The 24116-nt window shown below is 37.1% G+C and overlaps 1 protein-coding gene across 6 annotated transcripts in view; it reads left to right on the forward strand.

The window, feature by feature from the left end:
• The window catches only part of LOC129579010 (homeobox protein homothorax), a 311382-nt gene that overhangs the window by 110803 nt on the left and 176463 nt on the right, over positions 1 to 24116 (forward strand). For 4 of the 6 annotated variants that reach the window (XM_055468462.1, XM_055468463.1, XM_055468468.1 and 1 more), the window contains exon 7: positions 6368 to 6491. In XM_055468462.1, the coding sequence (XP_055324437.1) occupies positions 6368 to 6491 (124 nt within the window). Of the gene's footprint in view, positions 1 to 6367; positions 7069 to 24116 lie in introns of those variants that run through there. The other 2 variants (XM_055468464.1, XM_055468465.1) reach the window with 2 other exon arrangements.

Below are 24116 nucleotides of genomic sequence, written 5' to 3' on the forward strand. Positions count from 1 at the left end.
ATATCGTCAGATTTGAGTTTTTGTGCCTAATAAACATTTTCTCCCTTTGTTCGCTCGCTTTGATTCGATTCATTGTGCGTGTGTGCGTGTGTGAGCGTGTGAGCGTGCGAGCGTGTATGTTTCTTTTCACATTTTGTCTGGAGCGTTACATGTATATCATTGCATAAATAATAAATCTATGCGTGTTCGACATTATTGTCGAGTTAATGAGCATTTAAGAACTAATAAATTATTATTCGGTTTCGTGTAAGACAACAATCATAAAAATTTACACACAACGAACACATCTCGCCGTCCAATGTTTGTTTGGCACAAACAAAAGATGAGAGCCCACTCACACATGGCATCGACCTACATTGTTTCTTTATTTGTTAACAATACCTGTCGGTCGGGATCAACGAATGAATTTACAATAAGAAAGAGAAAGAAAAAAAAAAACAAGGGAACGGGCTGGGCTATATAGCCGCAGAGCGAATGCAAAATACCGAATCAAAGAAACATCCAATGTAACCCAAGGAAACAAATGTCATTGTATAGTTTTGAGTTTGAGCCAGACCACGTGATCCGTGATAATTCCATTGTACACTCGTTCATTCTGGATGCCTGGATACAGTGCGGCGAGTGAGAAGAAGAAATGATGTGCGAAGTTGGCGCGAGCAAAATTACTTAATGAAATCGGGCTAAATAACAAATTAAGCGCATGAATATTTGTGAAGCGCGTGATGATTTAACATCATTACGGGCAATTCAAATGTGTGTGGTGTGGTCAGCCATCATCGATGGCACACGTCTTCACATCATACGGAATTAAACGGGGATTGAGCACACCAGAAAAACAAAATGTGAATACCAACTTTAATAGCGGACGAGCGTTCAATATTCATGCTTAGACACAATCATTTATCTATCCATCCCAAGATGGTTTTCGATTAAATTTCGGATTCACATTCATGTTCACAGCATGCAATTATGAACAATTATCTGGCATGGCTATCGGATAAATGTCTGCCGATTGATTTGCTGCTATTCATGAATCGAAATGCTATTTACGACACTAAAACATGCTGAATCTGTCAAAATTAAAAGAGTATAATCCAGCCATTCTAAGAAATACTCTAGTCTATCATCGAAGTTTGTGTATATCTACCAATTATCACCACATTTGAAAACGAATCCGCTTCCGCTAAATGATGTGCCAGAATATCAAATGCTCGTTTTTACATTAAGATATTTCCCAATTCAAGTCTTACATCTTACAATCAAACTATTCCAATTTGTGACACATCAAATGCGCGCGTCTGGAACCATGGATTGGGCGAAAAGGAAGTGAGAAACAACAAAAACCATATGTGATCACTTGAAACTTAGAATGAAAAATAACGAACCGCCACGTCTTGATTACTAAGGATGTCTGCAATGCGATCATTTTCAATTAGCCTAGCGCTACCACGAATTATGAAAGTTCAGCTTTAAAATTAATACCGTTGAAAGAAAAACACACAAATTACCACAATAGTGGAACAATTCGTTTGGTTGCGAAATCCGGCAAATCATCCGTTGTATATTTGACACTAAACCAGTAGAAGTGACATGTTTGTGTTTGTACACGAACCAAATATGTTTTGTGTTGAGTGGAGAGAAAAAGAAAAAAAAGACATTAAATATTAGTAATTCAACGTTTGCTCGCAATGCTTCAATTATTCTGTTTTTTTTTGTGTTCTGATGAGTTGATCAAATATACTTTCACTTTTTGTTGTTCTGAGTGTATTTAGGTTATTTCAATGCATTGAAATGCCCTTGTAAGCTGGTGTGGGAAAGTATCAACCCTTAGCTTTCATCAATTTGATCAACCATCTAAACGGGAGCAACAATTCGAAAGCGAGACAAAATCACATCAACAAATGGCAATTTTATTTACATTTCATTCCCATTCTCTTTTCCATGTTCGTTCCATTCCATCTCACCACGTTTGCATTGTTTTCTTTATTTGACCGGATTTATTTGCATTGTACGCACTAGGAGAGAGAGAGAGAGAGAGAGAGAGAGAGAGAGAGAGTTTATTTTTATAGGGAAAAATCAACAAATGTTTTTATTGATGTACTTATGAATATTAAATGAGTATTTATCGAAATAAATACCATTGAATGTGTGCGCAGAGCAATATGTTGGTTGCGCCTTCTTGAACATATATATATTGACACGCACATCAGCAATTTCAGTGGCAGCATATAACATTTGATTTTGACATTCGGCGCAGCGGCAAATGCTTTTTTTTATAGGCACTTTGAAATCCCCGTCTGGCAGTCGGTGGAGAGAAAGAGAGGGAAAGATAGAAAAAAGCGACGGCATAGTTGGGAAATGGCATGCAATATTTAGTTCAGGTCAATCAGGTTTTATGCCCGCGAAATTTGTCAAAACAGACTGAATTGTCATCACATTTATCCACCTTCGCGTTACTCACGTCAACAAATCCATGAGTGCTTAGTTTAAATAAATGATTAACATCGATTAATTATTAAGTCAAACTTATGACTTTTACAATATCATTTTGTCTATCAATGGAATTAAATAAATAACCTTAAGTTACGCTAGGTAGCTACAAACCAGAAAGTAAAACCAAATTATCACGTTGGAAAAATTGGCTGATTGAAGAAGTTATTAATTTTGTAGCTAAAATCCAGACGGGAAGCGAAACTCGTGCCGCTCGCATCTCGACAACTTCCATCTAGTCGGTGCATGCTTGTTTCTTTTTATCACTGCTCACAGTTTGGATGTTTCTTTCTATTCGAAGCCATAAAAATTATTACAATCATACCACATGAATTTCGCAGTGGTTTCGCACTGTGTAAGTATGTGTACGATGCCAGTTTTGAGTTTTACACTCGCCTGTCATTCTTCTTAAATTGATACATGTGTTTAAGTGCGCCTGCATGTCATAAAAAAGCATATAAATGAAAAGATAATTAAATTTATGAGCTTAGATTCATTCGCCGCACGCAAAAACATTTCGGTTTAGAAATTTTTATTGAATTTTTTCTTCCTCTTCGCTCTTTTTCTCTGAGGTAATTCCATTTTAATGGTTCTCGGCATCCGCGCGCGCATCTGTGCATTTGTATGAGTGACGCTGAGTTATAGAAATATGAATCAAGATATTTTGTGGCGTTGTTGGTGTTATTGTCTGGGATGATGATGATTTTGTGGTCGGGACACTTTTAGAAAAGTATGTAAAATAAGAAGGAATGAAATTTAAAAAAATACGCGATAAAATCACGACATTTTTTCACAGAAACATTCTATCAACAACACGACAAATGATCCAGTACCGCAAAACCACTTTAACTGCAGTGCGGCATTCATATTGCCACATACCGTGTATCTCATCACGCGCCCCGCTCTAAATGGTGTAACTGTGCACACAAATAGGACGACTCGGCTCCTACTGTCGTTGTCATTGATCAGGAAAATTTACGAAATGACATTTGACGTAAATTTGAATCGATTTACGTTGACGCGATCATTTAGTCAAAATGTTAATGATTCGCGACAACTTGGTCAACTTAGAGTCGTCAGATTGTTTCTGCTCTACTAGTGGCAATTGCAACGATTGTCTATTTAAATTGACGTGCTCACCGCTCATACACCACGTCGTTCGTATTCACACGCATGAAAATAAAATTTTAAGAATTTCATCATTTTTCGTCGTTTCTTGCGCCCCAGTTGCTTTTTCGCATGTGCACTAGCGTGCTATGCCATTTCCCGGCTATTGCTTGATTGCACTTTAAACAGTAACAAAATGGAAAAAAAGAATTTGTTCACGAAATAGCTTGAGAGCATTTTCAGATGATTGTTTGCTTTTTTCTTCTTTTCTCGCTCTTTATTTTCGGCTCAATGGACATCTGATTTGTTATGATTTGAGAAGTAAGTTTGTTCGCCAATTCGATGGCACGCAAAAGCAAACATTCAGTTGACGAAATGGCAGAATAAGCCGAAGCAAAAAGCAAGCATCAAGAGTATGAATGAAAAAAACGACATTTTCGATCTTTTATAGCCAATTCAATCCTATACGTCCGATTGAAGCCCATTTGAGCAAATTATTAAAATTTTCGATGTCTACGTTTTACATACATAATTCATACTAGTGGAGATATCATTCAGCAACAAAATCGATGGAAAAAACCAACACATACTCATTCTGTCTGCTGCAGAAACAGAAAGAACACACGTCAAAAGAAAAATGAATAAAAAAAACTCACGAAGTGGATATAGAAAGGAAATGTTCGACATCGAAGCCAATTGTGATTGTGATGAGCAAATTTGCCAAGAATTTCGTCATTTTTACTGAAAACTATGCGCATTCATGCTTTGAACACATTTCATAACCATATGTAATGCGGACATGAAGCTGCCTCCGTACTCTTTGCATCGCACGGACTGCATGTGGACGTTTTTTTCCCCGTTTGTTTTTACAAAGTTTTGATTTATTAAGAATGTTTGTGTTGAGCGAACGCAGCAAACTGTTTCCTTGCCGTTCCATGCAAAATGGTGCTGCATGGCTCAAGACGCAGAGCGAGAGAGTGCTGATGCATGGACAATAGCAACAAACGCCTGAATTAACAAAATATTTTTATAGCGCTACCCATTTAAAATTCATATTGCATTTCACGTGCGAACAAAGCCATTCATATTAGAAGCAGGTTAATTGGCGTTCATATCACAGAACGCATTATGTCATTGTAATGCATGGCAATGGTTTGTGAGGCGAAAAAGGAATGACGAAAACAGCGGCTGACGAGCCGAAAGAATGCTGATGTGAACGCTATCCGTTTGTCATTTATTTGTCGACGACAACGGGCAAAGAGTTACTTCTTATTCATTTTCGGTGCACATTTCTCGATTTCACATCGTCGGAAAACAGCGAGCAAGTCACTTTATCGATGTATTCGTATTCTGGATAGAATTGCTTGCTGCTGACGAGCAATATGTCATAAGTTTTACAATGATGACTGGCAAAAAGCAGAGTAACAGACAAAATATTAATCAGCTCCCCGAAAACACAACAAACCAACGTCAGTGTCACAATGTTTTGCACATTACTGGAATGCGCTTGCACTGGCTCCCATACATCCCAGTCAGCCGAACGAAATTTCATTCAGCGAAAATGAGTCGAATGTTTTAGTTGTGATGTGAAAAATAGTTTAAATTTTCGATATTTTGAATTGGCAACAGTACACTTCTGCTGCACCGGCTGACCTTCGTTGATCGCAACTGGATTCTGCATATAATACAGTTTCGGCTAGTTAGTAGAAGAGACATCAATTGTTATTAATTGCATTTCTTTATGAAAGCCGTCGACACTGAGCGAATTCAAAGGGAACAGTGATCGAGCAAACGAGTGCCATGGCACCGGCCGATATGATAAAAATTAAAAAACAATTAAATTATGTATAAAACATGAGGCATGCCTGTATCACGAAGTCGATTTATTATTCATAACAAATAAATTGGTTAAATTTTCTTGAATGTAACATTCGTGAAATTACTCTCCGTGGTCTTGGGCACGTGGTTTTTTTTTTACCATTGAGCATTTATTTGGTATTTGCCCGTCTTTTGAATAAAATATGCAATTCTCATATTTTCATTCGCCGCTGCATTTGCCAGACCTCAATATTGTTTCTTCTTTTTTTTTTTTCTTTCATTTGGTCTTCACATCATATTATGCAATAAATGGCCGTTATGGAGAAGAAGAATATGGCAATCATTCCATGAAATCGTGTTTATGCATTTTTCTCATAACATTTTTCTTCCGAAGCATGAACGGCAGACGAATAAAATGTATCGAGAGTTGATTTTATATAGAATCCGTTCAAACACATACTGTGTACCATATTGAGCGGCTTGTATTCGCGTTTGCCGCCACCGTCGCCATCGATGTCGCCTGAAAGGACCATGATTATCAATTGTCTCAACATACAATCATATTTCAGTTATTTTTGGTGAAAATTTTTCAATTATCTTCGAACAATCGCATTTATTTATGACTGTTATGACATGTCACTCGCCACCAGCAAGAAAAGTGACATATTCATTTCAGTCGGCCTGAGATGAAATTTATGCATTTTTAATGAATTATACGCAGATATCAACAACTTAATTACTCAATGACAAGTAACAAGCAAATTCCATATTTCTTTATGTCTCTTTTTGTACCTTTTTTTGATCAGTGGACAGCTCTTGGATATTTCATTTATATACATGCAATTGAGAAAGAAATGAAAAGATTGTCTTTTTTGCGTTTACATTTTTCGTGATCTGAAATTGGATAAAACTAATCAATCGTATTTTCTTTCATTTTTTCTGACATTTTTAGCGGCCGCCGAGTTCATCGTTGTCATACGTCGGAGCAATGAACGATGATGTACGATCACCTGGTAGTGGGAGCACACCTGGACCATTATCACAACAACCACCTCACGGCTTAGACACAGATCCCGGTAAGTTCAATTCGATATTTACACTAGACCACCAAATTTGATCGATCGAGCATCTCGAGACTCAGGCTCACTGGACATTTTTTTTTTTTTTAAGATTTGAATCAAAATTGAATTGTCGATTCGAAAGTAAGATAATGTGTCTGCCTTAATAATTGAACCTTTGTCTATGGTTCAAAACGAATATCAAGATGAAACGGAATTCCGTTTGATTTTGTGGTCTTTTTTTCGATTGACTTCATCTTAATAAACCATACAAAATGAACAAAATCCGTAGTCAGTATACCCATATTCCATACCGCATAGACATTCTAATTGTTTGAACAGATACATTTTTACCCATATTCGTTTATCTCAATCGCATCTGACAACGCAGAGGAAAAATGAAAAGTGTATTCAGGCAGAAAATGCAATGTAAAAACTATTTAAAGCGAAAATTAATTCAATTCATAGAAATCAACTATCTGACGACCCCCGATGAAATTGCTTTAAATCTGTTGGATGTATGCCGTGTTGTATAACCGTTGTGTCTGTGCGTTGCATGTTTGTGTACTTTTCAATTGATAAAACACAATAAAAACACGAAAATCCCTAAAATAAGTGCACAAGTACAAACCATAAGAGGACTTGATGGTTTTTCATATGTTTCCTCTCAACCTTTTTTCCGCTTGCCATCATTTCCATCAGATTTTCACTCTCCTCGTATTGTTTGCGAATGATGGCAATGGCCAAGGACCAGATACCTAGAATACTATGAATGTGGGGACGACGCCGTCTAATTTCCGTGCTGCCAAAATATGCACGCTCTACAATGAATTCGGTTTTATTTGAACGAGTGCCATTAGCATTAGCCAATTGACGATAATTCCATCGTTTTTTAAACACATCTACGTGTATGCGTATCATTGTATTTTTCGGTGGTGCGTCTGTTTGTCTCTCTGCCACATTAAAAATTTATAGCATTCAATAGATGAAAGTACACGCAAACACAACACTGAGTTCAACCGCTGAGCATTGCTTCAAATTCGATCGTCAAATAGACGCGTCCACGTAAACATTTGCCTTATGATGTGTATATGTTTAGTGAGCGCGTACTTTTTTTTCTTTCGCTCTACGAACGCATTGTACAAGGGGTTACACGCGCGTTTTGGCTTTGATCGAAATAATTTCTGGTGTTTGTGTGTATTTCTGTTTAGGATTTTGATTTAAAACCATTATATTTAGACGGGAACTGTGAGTTTGGTATTTCAATGCGAGAGAGAGAGATCGTATTTTTTTTGCTGGTGATTTTTTTTCCCTTTGTTCTTTTCAACATGGTGGTCTGAAGCGTTGATTTTTCATTCTGTTTTTGCGTTTAAATCTATTCTTTGTCGTTGTTTGAAGTTTTTTTTTTCCTCGGTTCATTTTAGTTGAATTGTTTGTTGTGAATGCTTCAATACAGAATTTGTTTGCATGCATGTGTGCAGGCATTGTCACCGGCTAATTTTACGACGACTAAAGTAAAAACATAGGGCGCATTGTTACAGTTTTCCTCTTTTTCGTCTCTCTCTCTCTCTCTCTCTCTCACTCTCATACACACTCTTTCTTTTCCACGAATTTCTCTCGCTGTGACAATGTCGAAGCGATCCCGAAAAAAAGAGCCATGCACACGTTGAACAATGCCAACAGATAGATGGATATGTAGGTAGGGTGCGGCCAAAAACGTAGGGCGCAAATCGAATAAATTTTTCAAAAAGGTAACTTTTAAATCAACAGAAGTGGTTTGATGTTTCAAGTTTATTTTCTTTACATTAGGTGCTTTTCATGTTCCATTTCATTTGGTGAGCAGCAATACTGTTTCGGTGCCATCCGTATTGATTGTGCGTCGAAGCGACGACACTCTTTACAGCATTCATTTATGTGACAGTTAACACTCAAAGAGTCATTGAAAATGAAACGAATCGTGTAGTAATGGACAATTTTAGGTAGAAGTTCTTGCTGTTATTGTTGTTGTCGTTGCCGTTGTTGCTCCCTGTCGAAGTATTGTTTTGTTTTCGATTTGATCGTAGTTCACACGTCATTTTCTACATTTTGCTTCGTTTTTTTTTCCTTCATAATTCGATGGCTGCGTGTGAAAACTGGGCGACCAAGAAATTATTTAACATACAGACACACAAACACAGAGATACCGGAACGAATGAATTTTCGATGAATTTCGTAACATTCGTTTTGTTCAAATCGTTGAGCTTGAGCATTCTAACGTGATTTCCATCAGTAGATAATGCTGACAATCAAATTTCACATTGAATTATTTACATGCATTCGAACTTGAAATGGATGAAAGTAGAGAGAAGAAGAAATATCACAAAAATTATGGTGAACGCAATATGTATTTGGGGTGAATAGAACACCAAATTCATTAAAATAAAATTCATCGTATGCTACGCCGTAAGCCAGATGACTTGTGTTGAACAATATCGAGAATAAATAGAATCATTTTTGCGCATTCTAAGCACCACAATGTGGCTTCACAATTTGCTGCTAATCAAGTCGAACGGTAATAGCTGTGGCACAATTCATCGACATTTTTAGTCACAATTTCGAACAGCCATAAACTTAATGGATTAGTGTTACTTCTCTGAAATGATTATAACCATTTTACACAAGGGATTTGCCTCCGATTTCATTTCACAGCTGTCACTTAGATCATGTTCACATTTATATCTCTTTCCAATTTTTTTTTCTTGTGCCATTGAAAAAGTATTGACACTTTTGGAAAAAGGCATTTGTTCGTCAAATTTCATGATTTTATCGTTTTGAACCTGCCCTCAAAGAATGTATCCATTTTTGATTCAATACTTTGCGTTGATAATTTGATGTTTTTCATACATCATTGCAAGAAGTTGTTCAATGAAGGACGAGCCTTCGCAAACGAGTGAGAAAAGAAAAAAAAAAACAAACAAACAAACTAAGCACCAGCAATCGATCGATGTGAGTATGTCGACAAATTTGAGTTGGAATTGGGTCCTGTTTGCACAAGAAATCATTAAATCAAAGCAAATACAATTTAATGAATTCATTAGGCAGTAAGAAAAAGGAGTGTTACTCTGCACTCTCCATTGGGTTCGACCGATGGTGTAATTATTGTTAGTGGTAATCATGAGGCCCGACCTGCGCTTTTTATTTCATTTCTTGATGAAATCAAATTAGCGCACACGGTCTTATTACATGGGATATTATTTTGACATTGTCGCGGTGAATGTTTGTAAAAAAAAAAGCTAAAGCACACTTTCGGTAATCATCGCGCGATTAATCGATGCAAATGGCTGATTTTTATTTTGACTCGCTGTGTGTGCGGCGTGGCGTTAACATATCCAACGAGAATGAACTAATATTTTCTATCGAACTAATAAAAACGTCACATTGACACCTGAATACAAGGGACCATAAATGTGAATGTAAGCAAATATTGCGGAGAAGCGAGCGATAGAGGGAGAGAGAAATGAAATAAAATAAAATGAAATTAATGTAATTTTTGTAAGGGCAATTTAAGAAAAACTACGACTATTAACGAAAAATCGTGTTTGCATGACACAACTAGCGGCGAAAGATTTACCAAAAAGAAGAGAGAGAGAGAGAGAGAGAGAGAGAGAGAGAGAGAGAGAGAGAGAGAGAGAGAGAGAGAGAGAGGAAGAAAAGAAAACACACACACACACTGAAACTGAAGGAATGAGGTGGCTTTTGACTCAACTTGAACATGGTTACGAGATGTTTAATATGTGTCCAATGCGACCGTTGCGTGGAAAAATTCGTAATACAGACCCAATTTGAGGGCAATGTTTTGCAATCGTATACGAAAATGTCGCATGGCAGAAGGTTAATAAAATACGATGAACGTTAAAAATAAATGTCACTTCTAACCTCCACCTTCATCGTCGTCGTCTCCTCGACGAAAGAAAATAAATGCTGCGACTCCGGCTCTCATCATGAAAGGAATTGGAAATGAAATGAAAAGAAAAGAAAAAAAAGGGACAAAAAAACCCAAGCACATTCACATTCACATGCGCACATTTGAATATTGAGCCAAACGGAAAAGAGCCAGCACATGAAATGCCATGACTTTAGAATGTCTACAAGTGTTTCATTTGCCTGGTCAGAAATATCTGTACAAAACATCTAATAATAAAACTGTCGAGTTCATTACGACCATTAACTCTCTCTATATATATAATACTTAAATTAACTTGTGCATTACCATTTGATACAACATTATTATCGGTTTTTATGTCGAAACAAGTCATTTGGTGCTCTCTATCTCGCGCGCGCACAACCGCTCGTTTCGGCAAATCAACAACAAAATTTACACATTTCACCGGAAAAACAGCAATAATAGCAGCACTAACGACGAAAAACTTACCTTTTACCATTTGAGCAGAGGAGTCATTCCGTTTCGTTGTACACGCACATGCCAAATTAATATATGAAACACAGGCAGAGACGAGAAAAAAAAAGTAAACTGTCCAACTATCATACCAGTGTACTGTGTGTACTGTACATCGCCTGGGCAATACACACAATGCAGACAAATATTACAGCATTCTCAAAGTGTATCAGCTCATTTTCGTCACCGTTAGGCCGTGTTCGACACTTGAAACAAAAATATTGTCCTCGAAACACATCTGAATGTGCAAGCCATATTGGCAACGGTGGAAAATCTTTAGAACGAGAAAACTTTTGTGACTGTTCAAAGTTATGGCATACATAAGGATAAAGATGGCCACGAAATTGAAACATTGCAAAATTGGTGGTATTTCGAAAATCCATCCAAATACAATGACCTAATGATTGCACTTATATTACAATTAACTCTTCGAATTTATTAATCGAAAGCAATGGATATCCGTTGAATTAAAACGCTATTCGAAATTGTGTTTGCTTCATGGGTCATGGATTCCCAACGTTTCGGGAGCAATTGATGTTATTGAATGACACGCAAATATAGAGGCGCATGCTGCCGTTTGCTTCCTCTATCTATTTCTAACCTTGATACCATTCAATTCTTTCGAAAGCGAAAACTTTCGATAGTTCGTTTAGGGTTTGTATAATTTTGTGCTTTAGTCACGTCAAATGGTCATTTACGGTCCCCAAAGACACTAAATATCAATTAAATGCCAATGTGAATGCATGTGACAAACTAAGTTGCCCGTGTCAGTGAAATGAACGCTTTGAATCAGACACTTTGGATAACAATTTGATTGCAATGGTACGTTTCATGGGTCCAACAATAGTACCATTTCCGATTGATTTCGCATGAGTCATGAACTTACAAAAAAGGATGTGCATGTGCACATTTTCTTTTCTTTCTCATGCACGTTTTTTTTTTATCACAGTTCTAAATGGAAATTGAACTTTTTTTTGGTAAATCAATTGATAGTGTCCAATGTGGAACAGCGAAACACAAGAATTCCAACCACGGTGGAATGAGAATATTTCGTTAGTGTTGTATTTTTCATGTTAACACATATATGAAAAGGAACTATAAATTGAAATCATGTTGACTGATGATTACAGACAAAACTGTAGTTATCTTGATGTGGATCTAGTGCGACCATAGCCACGCATTAAGCCGCTGCCACTTTTGCTCCTTCGATTCGGTTTCGTTGATTACTCCCTCTCGAAAATGTGCGTTTCATTTTCTCGCAATAAAAATAATAAAATACTTTTAATGGTATTATATCAACAGAAATTAGTGCTACGAATTTGTGTATTATGAATTATTGATGGATAATTTTTGGCTCAGCGCCTTTGTTTTTGTTTCGTTTTTTGTTTTATTTTTGTTTTTGTTTTCGTATGCTTTGAATGTGACCAAACACCGTTTTTGTTCATTGGATAAATGGGCTTTTATTTAGCTGCAACAAAGTCGGGCACGCTTGCAGCGGTGCGTCACTCTTGATTAGAACGTTATGAAGCGGCTGAGAGCCGACCATTTTCCGTTCTTTTCTCTCTTTATTTTTGATATAATCACTAAATTAGGTTTTTTGTCATGATTATATAATTAAGTGAATCGATACCATATATTAAAATGTATTCAGTTGATGGCTGACATTTGATTACAGCGCACATACACACTAAAAGTACCAAATAAATAATACACAAGTCAGAAGCGTACATGAACAAATTTGTTCAGCATTTTGTGTTTGGACAAAAATGATTTCATTCTGCTTTCGTCATTTCGATCCATTTCATTTCAAATTCGACGGAAAATAAACACATATGCTCGACTAATAATTAATTCGAATTCATATCGTTATCTGTGAAATGAAACAAAACGACCAATCAAGAAGGATACAAATGTGCATGAGCATTGAGCAACCAAGCAACAATATTTGTTGAGTATGGCTAGAAAAAGAAGAGCTTCAACGTTTCAAAATTCCTTCCGATGCAACCGCAATTGCGGATGCAAATTGCATGCGCTTGCTTTGAATTCGACGTATCTGTTTACATTCATGCCAGATTGCTCAACAAACTGTAAATTCACAATTGAAATAAACAGTCGATCGAAGAGAAAACATTTTTCAAAAGGTTTCCATTCAATGTAATTTTTGAAGAATAAGAAGAAAAAGAAATTAAATAAATAAGAGAACACGATGCCGCGCAGATTTCATCGCTTGGTCTACAAACAATACACGAAACGCACAAACACACATGCCGAAAAGCAGTTACAGTTGAAAAGGCAAAGGTGAATGAAGAAGTGAAAAAAATGAGAAATATTCACTTTTCACTCAAAATAATTGTTTTCAAATTATAATGTCTCTAAGAGTTTGAATGCATGGTGCGTACACAATGCAAGCATCAAACAAAAAAAAAATTATTGGAGAAAAGTCTGCCGACAGAATAATGCCAGCGCCAACGACTGGCAGAAACACACAGTGAGAGAGACAGAGTATGTGCGTGTGAGAGAGAGATAGAGAACAAGCACTGACTATCTGCCGAACCGAAGTGAGAATTTAATTTATTCGGGGAATTGTCGAATATGAAAATGCTGAACAGTAAAACAGTTTTATTGTTGAAGTATGAATATGAATTCATTCTTTCGTCCGTCGCCGTCGTTGTCGTCGTTGTTGTTATTTTTTTTTCATCATACTTTGAGCTTCGGACACGATAAATGTTTGCGCACTTTCATCATGATATTTAAATATACTAGCCATGAATGAATATACTAACAAACACATACACGTACACACGCATACACACATGCACGGCTCCGAGATAAAACAGATAAAAAGGCGCGTCAAGTACACGAAATGATTAATCAAAAAGAATTCATGGTATTATTTTGTGTTTGCCGCATTCTTTGCACCGTGCCTTCAATTCCCATAGAATTGCTTTCGCGTAGTAGAGAGGGAGAGAGAGAGAAAGAGGAAAAAAGAGCTTAGAAAATCAGCAAAATCAAATTTCAATACAATTGTCGAAGTCTATTTTCGTTTTTTTTTCTGCTGCTTCGTCCATTTATCTTTATCCATGCTCTCGATTAAAGAAGAGAAAATGTAATTAAAGTTAACCGAAAGGCGCGTATTTTTTTTTTTGTTTGCAATTTTTCAATTATTCCATTAATAATTATAATGCCTTTTGATGGATTTTTTACGAAATTCACTTCGAGCTTCGTAACCGGCGTCGTTTTCGTTCATCAACTTGGCTATTTCCATTCAAAGCAAATTCAAACACATCACACCAATTGTTTTTAAGTGTAAACACCATGGAATCCAAGAATGGAAAAAAATTGAATTGAAAAAAAAAATGAATCTCAAAATCTACTTAATCAGTTGCATTAAAAATAGTAATAAATCTTTGTGACGGTTTTGCTCAGTTGGCACATTTTACTCGTTGCTTTGAACAGCATTTCGAAAATCCTTTTCCAAAACTGAACAAATATCGCTGCAGATGTGATTCACTAGCGTTCTATTCAATGTTTATTATTGTAGACGCAATATTGCACAAAGCAAACAGAAGCCATGTGTCCTCTGCATTTCGTATCAGATGTGGTAAGGATTTGGAAAAGTTGTGTGCCGTTCGAATGACTGCAGATTAGTTTTTTTTTAAAGAGTCAAATGTAAATGCAACGATGACTCATTTTCATGTGCAACTCTCTCTCGGTAGTGAAATGTTTTGGAATAATATAGGCATCCAACGGATAGATCACATTGTCGTTATGAAAAATTTACTTCGAAAGGAATAGCATGTCATTTGGGCAAAGGAGAGACAGGAGTGAAAATCACCTTCATCCTATTCCATGATGCCATGATTCTGGGCTACGATTTGTAGGTGTAAGAAGAAAGTCATGTACGGAAAACCCCTATTTATTAAGTTTAATATGTTTGTTGTTACAATGATGGCAATTCGCTGTAGTAAAATAACACTCATCACATAATTTAGCATTGCGAAGCCAGCAGCAGCGGGGCAGTGTATCAGCGCAGAGAGAGAGAGAGAGAGAGAGAGAGAGAGAGAAAATGGCCATTATAAAAAGTGAATGTGTGCGTATCGAAGTGTACAGACGAAGGCCATTAGTCCAAATGTGTATATCCCAGTAAAATTGAAGAGCAAAAGATCAGCGATGTGGCGACGATGAGATGCGAATCTTGTACATTTTGCACAAAATATCTTCGAACTATCTAAAACATAATATAAATGAACGCCCGTTTTCCTTCGTTTTTCTCGATTTTGTTGGATTTTTCCGCGCTTCGTCTCGTTCGCTCCACTATGCTCTGCTCTGCTCTGCTCTGTACGCTCAGCACACAATAAGCTGAATCTCTTTTTTCGTTTTGCTATCTCGCCCTCCCTCCCTCTCTCTCTCTCTCTCTGTCTCGCTCACTCTTTTTTCATCATTATTTTTGCCATAGCATTTTCCATCTTCTGGATTCGAGTGAGCTCTTGTCGTTCGAATCGTTTGCTTCCTCATTTTCCTCAGCATCATCAAATCGTTGTTGTTGAAATTTCTTTACCGTTTCAATTTTTATCTTTGCTTGTGATTCCTTATTACTTCTTCTTCTTGCTGTGAAAGCGCACTGTGTGTTCACTGGTCCATTCCATATTCCGTTGCGTTTTGATTTTATTTTTCGTTTGCCTCACATTGCTCCAGTAAACAATCTCAAAAGTCCTATATATAATAATCAGTGGAAGAAGTGAAAGAGGAGTAAGCAGCAGAAGCACAAAAAAAGAGAGCGCTGAGCATAAAATGGAAAATGTTTGTAGAAAAATTTTCACGAAGGAGAGCAACCCGAATGGTGAATGCGGTGCGGACAAATAAAACAAAATAAAAATGGAGAAAATTGTCTTGCATTAGAAACACACAAGAATTTTGCATTAAGAGCATAAAGAACGTAACAACAAGATATTTTCTCATTTTTCTTTTTTCGCTTTCCTTCTTCGTTTTTTCTTTCGTGTGTGTGGTGCGATGCGATTTTGCAGTAAGGAAAAGTATCAGCATCATTTTCCATTCAGTTTGTTTTTGGTTCCAGTTCCACTTTTGTGTGCTTACGCTTTTCCGCTGGAATCGAATATCTTTTTTGCTTATCTCTCTGTGTTCGATGTGAGCGCACGCGCGCGCACGCACAAGTGAGCGAGCTGGGGTTTTCCTTGTCCGTTGGCTGCCGATGAATGGTTGAGCATACAGTATGGCTATGTTCACATAAATGAAAATATAGCAGAACCCAAATGAAACACACAAATCAGACAAAAAACAGCACAGAAGAATCCATGAAATGATAACACGGAGGAAAGAACGATCGAAATAAGCGCGCGCACACACATTCGCCGAAAAAAAACAACAACAACAACAACAGCATTGCACGAAAAGTAAATGCGAATAAATGAGGGAACGTCGGACGAATTGAGACACGGTTCATCAAACACGATATTAGTGTTCGCCGAATTGTGAAATGATAATGCTCACCACCATGCCGCCATTATTTTTATTTATATATTGAAATGGAAAATATACATCCTTTATGGATTGGCCGATGCGAATGTCTCTCTCTCTCTCTCTCTCTCTCTCTCTCTCTCTCTCTCTCTCTCTATGGTGTATATGCAAGCCTGTGTTTGTGTGCTCTCGCATCGAAGTTTGTCAATTTTGATGTGGTCGTATTTTCTATATACGAGCGAACAGATTGTGTGCCGTATGCGACGTTTGTGGTTGTCGGCTCTGATGTTCGGAATCGATCTCATACTATCATGAGAGACCTACGAAATCGTTAAGATTGTGCACCGAAGTAAAATTACTGCTGCCACTACAATATGACAGGGTTGAATCAAAACAATGCGAATGAAATCCACAGAGATCGTGCATGTATGAAGAAGATTTGCCGAAAAAATAAGACAACGAAGATAATAACTAGCAGAGAAATGCTATTCAATAGTGATTTCGGCGCACCAATTCACGAATTTATTTTCTGTTTTGCAGCGTATATCATATTTCGCTTGAATGGTATTAAAGTTCTGCTCACTCTATCTCTCTCTCTCTCTCTCTCTCTCTCTCTCTCTCTTTTTGCTTCGCTCCATTCAACTTTCATTTCTCCCGATCGCTGAGAAAAAAAATAGTATTCTGCTTCTTTTTAACCATTCTAATTTGAATGGTTACATTTTCCCATATCTATGGAAATTTTCTCTTCTTTGGATGAACGAAAAAGAGATTTGGAGGAGAAAGAAAAAAAAATGTGAAGAATCAAACAAATCGGGGGCCATTGTGATAGGAATAGGGTTATGTGTAATGTCGTCGTTATATTTTAGATTCGGTTCGGGATTTCGTCTGCGTTTCTCTTCTCTGATTCCGCTTTCGGCACCATTCGGCGCTCCAACCGTTTCACATGTTTGTGTGACTATAAAATTATAGTGATTACACCTTGGGGCTGATAAATGTGCACCATATAACCATTTATGGGTAGGCGAACGAACAAACGAATGAAAGTAAAGGACAAAAAAAGGATGAATAAAAAATGGAAAAGAGTCAAGAAAAACACCCAGCAATCGTATAAAAAAGGAGCATATGGAAAACCGTAAGTGTGATACACACCATTGAAATCGGTACATTGAATACTTTGATTTTCATTTCTCGCGTGTTTTATGTTCAACCGAGATGGCACACTTGAGACTACTGGGAATTCGTCGTATCAGTCTTTTTTTCGATTACAATTTCGCATTTCGGTTGGTGAAATGGTATTTTCTTCTTTTTTTTTCGTCGTGTGGACTCCTTCGTGGCGCATTGCATTGTTCGAAGCCATTTTGACAAGACGCACAATTCGAATTGCAAAGCATGTGGAAAATTCGTAGTCTCTTTTTTCGCCGTGTTTTTTTCTGCTTCTTTGGTTGCGATTTGCATGGGAACAAAAGCATTTTTACATTGTTATTTATAATGGCAATATATTATATGAAACTCATTCGTTTGCCAGATCGTAGATTGAGTTATTTTGATTTTGAACACCCCATTGAAATCCCATATATGGAATATAATCAAATAAAAGTCATAGCCTCGGAACGGTTTCGCCAAGCGAAGAGATGACGCTGAAAATTTCATTTGTGAAATGCACCAAAATCGTTATCGCGCCGCACATGCCCGTTGACAATTCAAACATTTTTAGTTGCAACAACAAGCGATATGCACTAATCAATATGCTTTTTTCTCTCATACCATTCATTTAATAAATGATTAAGCCATTTTTACTCATCGACGAACTGTGTTCAATGAGAGTTCATTCTCTGATCGATTTTTTTCTCTCTCGCTCGTCAAGCTATAATAGACGCAAAATAATCAACAGTCCTTATCAAGAAAATGGATGTTTATTATTCTACGTCTGAGCAGACACAATTTATTGATCAATAACAATTAATTTCAGACAAATATGCTCTGATTTATGTCTTCCGATTTGATGATCCTCGTGTTAACCCATTCATTTAAAAAATAACGCTGAACAACTATGCTATTTCACTCATTCATCTTCAAATGTCGCGAGGACACACAACACAAAATCGCAGCAAATGTCGATATACGTGTGTTTTTTTTTTCCTAATTCCAGTGATAGCTTAACTGAACTTTGACAATTTGTCTTATCAGCAGTTTGGTAAACAAACAGAGCAAAGAAATGGGAAGAACGACAGTGAGATCGGTCACAAGTCATATTCAATTATGTGTTTATAATAGCTGTAAGAGTAGAGCAATAAAAGCAACGACAAGTCGACTTTGAATTGCTCCATAATTGAGCGAAATTGAATTTAATTAAAGTCGAGTAAAGACGATCGAGTCACATATAAATAAGTATCGACACTTGACTGTTTACTGGATCACTATGTGGCTAAAGTCTAGAGTGATGTGATAAGCCAAAAACGGACAAAAGAATACGCACGATGCGTTGTAAGGTCCAATTAGAATATGAACAATTTTATTTCGCACAAACGGAACAAGATAACAACAATATTAATAGACATTTGATTAATCCCCGTTATTCTTCCTGTGATTACATTTTGCCCTACATTTGTCGATATGTTGAACTTCAATGTTTCAAATGGCTGGATTCTTTGAGATTTACGTGATTTATTCATTAAATTTTATTGTGGTTCAAATGATCATTTCGATTCCGGTTTCGAAGCAAATGTAAAAAATGATCCATTTTGTCTGCACGAGATCATGAATGATAAATGATAATGCCATTCAAGAGAAAAGAGATTCTGACAAAGTTTCCGTTGGCATTCAAATTCACGATGAAGAAGAAGAAGAAAAAAAAACACGATTTTATGTTAAACCGCCAATTTCACATGTATTACCATCCATCTGTTTTCGCCTAGGTACAGAAACAGTTTTTTCAATTGTTCTTTCTCTTTGCTTACCACAAAATTTTATGATGCTTCTGTTGTCTTGGCTGTATTTACTTTTCTAAACCGTGTTCATCTGTGCGTGAGTCTTTTTTGTGTTCGCTTCATTTTTATTTCATTTTTGTGCGTATGCAATACGCTTCTCGTTTTTTTTTTTAGTTTTGATTTGTTTTATTCATCAAAACTACTTTTTTGCGGGCATTTCTTTCATCGTTTATCTGCAAACGTTTGCTTATTCTCTCACTCTCTTCGCGTTCAATTTGAGCTCAACCGAACGTCAAACGCGACGTTCATTTCACATTTTGCCGAGCGATGTGTACGTTGCTGTAATGGTTTTTTTTTCTCTGTTTCATCTTGGGCTGAATTGCATGGAATTCGTGGTATTGATTTCGTTGCATTAAACATTTCAATACGTTCGGTATGATGTGAACGTTGTAAAGTTCTCTCTGGCTCGTCATTCCACGAACATCAAAAATATTGTTTATTATTATTTGTCGAATATTTTCATTTACTTTTTGTTCTCTTTGTACGGTTTTTTTTTTCTTTCTCTCATTTCGGTTCTTTGTTTTCGTAAGCATATACCTTGAACCGTTGTGCTTAGACTTTGTTCGTTTTGGCCGTGCCTTGGCTCTTTTTTTCACTGAAGCTGATTCGATTGGGTGGCATCTATAATATGATCAGTAACGTAAAAAAAAGACGAAAGAACGACGAGTACACAGAAATGCGCTCACGTTCACAACTTTCAACATCAGCCGTAACCGGTGCAATGGAGTTCAAAGGAAGAAAACATCGCTAGAATCGTATCGCAGTTCAGTTTTTGTGTGAATTTTTCAAAACGAATTCGGGCGAGGAGAGATCTGTTGAACTGTTGAATCGTTTTCGTTTTTTTTTTGTGTTTGTGTGTGTGTCGTCGTTGTTGTATAAATCGGACGTTGTACACGTTTTCTCCTTTATTTTCCCGGCTCCGTCGATTCTTTATACATATTTATTATTTTGATTCGATTATTTCAATCTGTAGCAATTGTTGTTATGATTGAATGAATGTATGTATACATTATGCATGTTATCGAAATTGCCCGACATTGCCTTGGACTTGTGAGTGTATGTGAAAATATTGTTTGAAGAAATTAAATAAATATACGGTAATCTTTGTACGAACACATCCCTTCCTCTTCTCTTTCTCTCTCTCTCTCTCTCTCTCTCCCTCTCCCTCTGTGTGTGTGTGTGTCTCTTTTCTGCGGTGCATTCAAATTCCTATTCGATTTGATGCAATGCGATTCGATTCATATATTCGGCGTTGATTTTTTTGCCAATCGCAGATTTGCACAGATATTATGATATAGACACACTGCCCCGTCTATCGGTGTTTTTATGCTTTGCTTTTCGAAAAATGAGTTTCTCGCGAATCTTCAATGCGATAAAATTCACATGAACGCGCATGCTGCGTTTTAGTTTTAGGCTAATATCATTTGTATCCGACATTGAGTCTCCATGGTGAAAATCAAGAACAGTGGGAACTAAGCAATTATTTTATCGATTCGCACGACATCCAAATTGAATTGCATCGCTCCCAGACACATTTAAATACGGTTTATGATTTTATAACGTGCTTTTGGAATGTGTTTTGCACAATAAACAAACAACGAGCGCCAAACAGAGGCAGGATAAAAAAAATTGTATCACATTTGAATGAGACAAAAGCGAAATGAATTCAATTCGTTATCGAAAAATCGGCATCATTCTTCCGAACTAACACACACAGATTGGAGTCGGGATTGCAAAACGAAGTGAACGCCTGCTATTTAATAATTATAAATGAGAAAAACGGCACTTTTCTACCCGAGATACGATCACCACAATTCGGTGTGTACTTACAAAATTCGCTACTTTGATTCGGTCGCTACGGATTGAACTTTCTTTTCGCAACGGATCTTTGTCTCCGCATTCGATGTCATCCTTTTCGCTCTCGCACTGAATCTTCTTATCTAATTTAAAATATTCTTCCAATCCAGCACTCACACGACAGAGCCGAACGAAACGAATTGGAGCCGCAACTTTTGGTTTTCCCGATTTCGGCAACGCCAAATTCTCTCTCTCTCTCTCTCTCTCTCTCTCTCTCTCTCTCTCTCTCTCTTTTATGTATTCGTTACGGCAAATGGAAAATGTTATCTACACGAATATACCGACACCGCCGACAATAATGAATACGCAATAACACCAGAGTGTAACGTTGGGTACCAGCAAAACATTTAAACATAATAGCAATTTTCGGATGCTGGTGTGTTTATAATATAAATTTTATTAAATGGAAACAGCGCGTAAAAGAAATTGCGTTATCGTTTTGCCATATCAAAAATGTAACGCGTGCGTCAATCAACCCCTTTTAGATTATTGCTGTTGCTGTTACCTTCGTTGCTCTCGCCTCTTCGCCTTCGTTGTTTCCATAGCAAAGAGAAGGAGAAAAAAAACTGTAATGTGTGTTGGAATATTCATCGCTAACTCTCATCTCATTCAATCATACCAACAATTTAAATAACCTTTTTGTGATATAAACAATACATCTTCGGTGTCAAGCGCGCGCGAAAAGTGTGCGCGCTCGTCGTCGTCTCTGAGGCTGTTATCCCCAGAAAAATGAAAGTTATAGAAAATGCGTGACGCCACATTGTGAAACATTGAAAAACTTTTGCATGAGTAAAATATCTGCTGTTTCGCATCTCTGATGCGCTGATCGGTAAAATATCAACCAAAAAATTTCCAGTCAAGTTGAACATCGACCGAAGAATCTTTTAAAAGCGGAACATCCTCGCTTGTACCACCGGCAATAGCATGGTGATGATGGTGGTAGAGGTGGTGGATGGCAGCGTTGACGGTGGTAGCACTCGCACTCATTGTCTTAGAAATACGAAAATGATTTTCGGGTTGAGCTCAATGGTATATGCACATACACACACACACACACACACATTGAACTAGAATGAGCGAATGAACACTCCAACGCCTTTGAAAAAGTTTATTATTTTATCTCTTGAGCTAATGCCTTCTAACCTCCACTGTACAGGCATCCATACAACGAACAATGTATTTATTGCTTCAGCTCAAATACTAGCAACTCTTTTCCACTGTGTCCCGTCTCCACCCCGCACCAACACAAAATAATGATGTAAAGTTGAGCGCCGAAAAACTTGGAACACGAACACTTCGTCGAAAGTGTTGAACTGTAGCAAAATTTAAGACGGATGAATTTAATGATTTATTTCTTGGCTGTGCCATTTTCCCATTTACTCACAGGGCAACCGCCCTACAGCACGCTCTTCACTACTTGTCTTGCCGCACTCTTTAGTCCTGGAATTGCAATGATATGGATCAAATTGCGTGAACGTTGAATTCCAGTGTTGAAGACGAAAGACGCTTCATTTACATGTGGGTTGGTTGTCTGAGCAGAAAAATCCGAGCTCTGTACGCACATTAAACACGAATCCGTTCATTTTAAGCTAATGGAAAAAATATAAATAACCGTTACTAAAACCTTATCATATTGACATCAACTAAGTCATTTCAACAAGAGCAAGCATTCATCCAGAAGGCATCGACTTCCATTGCAATCATGCCTTGATTGAACATTTGTGAGTTCGCTTCTCTGCGTTCGCTTACACGCGCTTCATTGTTTCGTGTCAGGGCAAAAGTAAATTCGAAACCAATTTAAGCGGAAAACGAGTCAAGCTCTCTGCACTTGGGCGGAAAATAGGAAGATCCAAGAAAATCACCACACCACCGCGAACTAATTAAACTCGAAGCAAACTTTAAGGAATGGCAGCAGCAACTTTTTTTTCTCTACTTGTTATTTTCAGTGAAAGGTAAATAAAATGTGTGCCCGTACTTCGCAAGGTTTCATCCCAACAGAAGAGCAATTTCAATGTTTTCACACTGACCTTTTTTCGACTGTTCTATTTTTGTGTGTGAATATGCTTATCAATTGTCTATGTATGCATAGCACTCACCGCTGCAAAATTAAAACGGTGACTAAAAGCAGTTGCATCTTGTCACACTAAGCTATACGATAAAATTACATAGAAAAGGCTCTTATTTTATAAAGTTCGGCGAAATTGTTTGTTGTTGTTTTCGCTTTCGCGATGGATTTTTGTTCCGAAGTTCAACTGCATGCATGCGTTTATACTCGATCATGTTTCCCTATCTCTCTCAATCTACGCTGCAAAAGTATGCGAAATCCTAAGAATGAGAAAAGTTAATATTGAAAATTAGTTTTTAAAACTTTTTCAACGATTTTCCCATAAAGCGGACATAATAAAATAATACGCAAGTAACTAGAACAAATAAAACCCAAACAATTGTCCAGTAAAACCGATTATTTTTCTTCAGAAGGCGAAAAGTTTTGTGGATTTTTCGATTCGAATTCATTAAAATCGATGAAACAAAAACGTACACAGCCTATTATTGCGAGATCACATTCAAGGGCGCGATTTCAATCGTCCATACAATTGAAATTCAATTAAAATGTGAATACAAATGACATTGTGCCCGCTAGCTGATACACATGATGTATGCCTATAATTTGCAGCAACATCAATAAACTGTCGCTGTAAATGTTTGCGATGGCTTCAGCTTACTCGTAATTCAACAGCAAACAAATTCTAATTTATTTTGCATTAAAATTTTATCTGCAAATCCAAGGGAACCAGCAAATTTAACTTTGTCTTGCCTGTGATTAGTTTGTTCTTCTTTTTCTTTTCTTGCTCTTCGCATATATTCGATTTACCAAAAGAAGAAGACGAA

The sequence above is a fragment of the Sitodiplosis mosellana genome, unplaced genomic scaffold, assembly GCF_009176505.1.
Source record: "Sitodiplosis mosellana isolate CC-2019 unplaced genomic scaffold, AAFC_SMos_1.0 Smas_scaffold_6226, whole genome shotgun sequence".
Classification (NCBI taxonomy): Eukaryota; Metazoa; Arthropoda; class Insecta; order Diptera; family Cecidomyiidae; genus Sitodiplosis; species Sitodiplosis mosellana.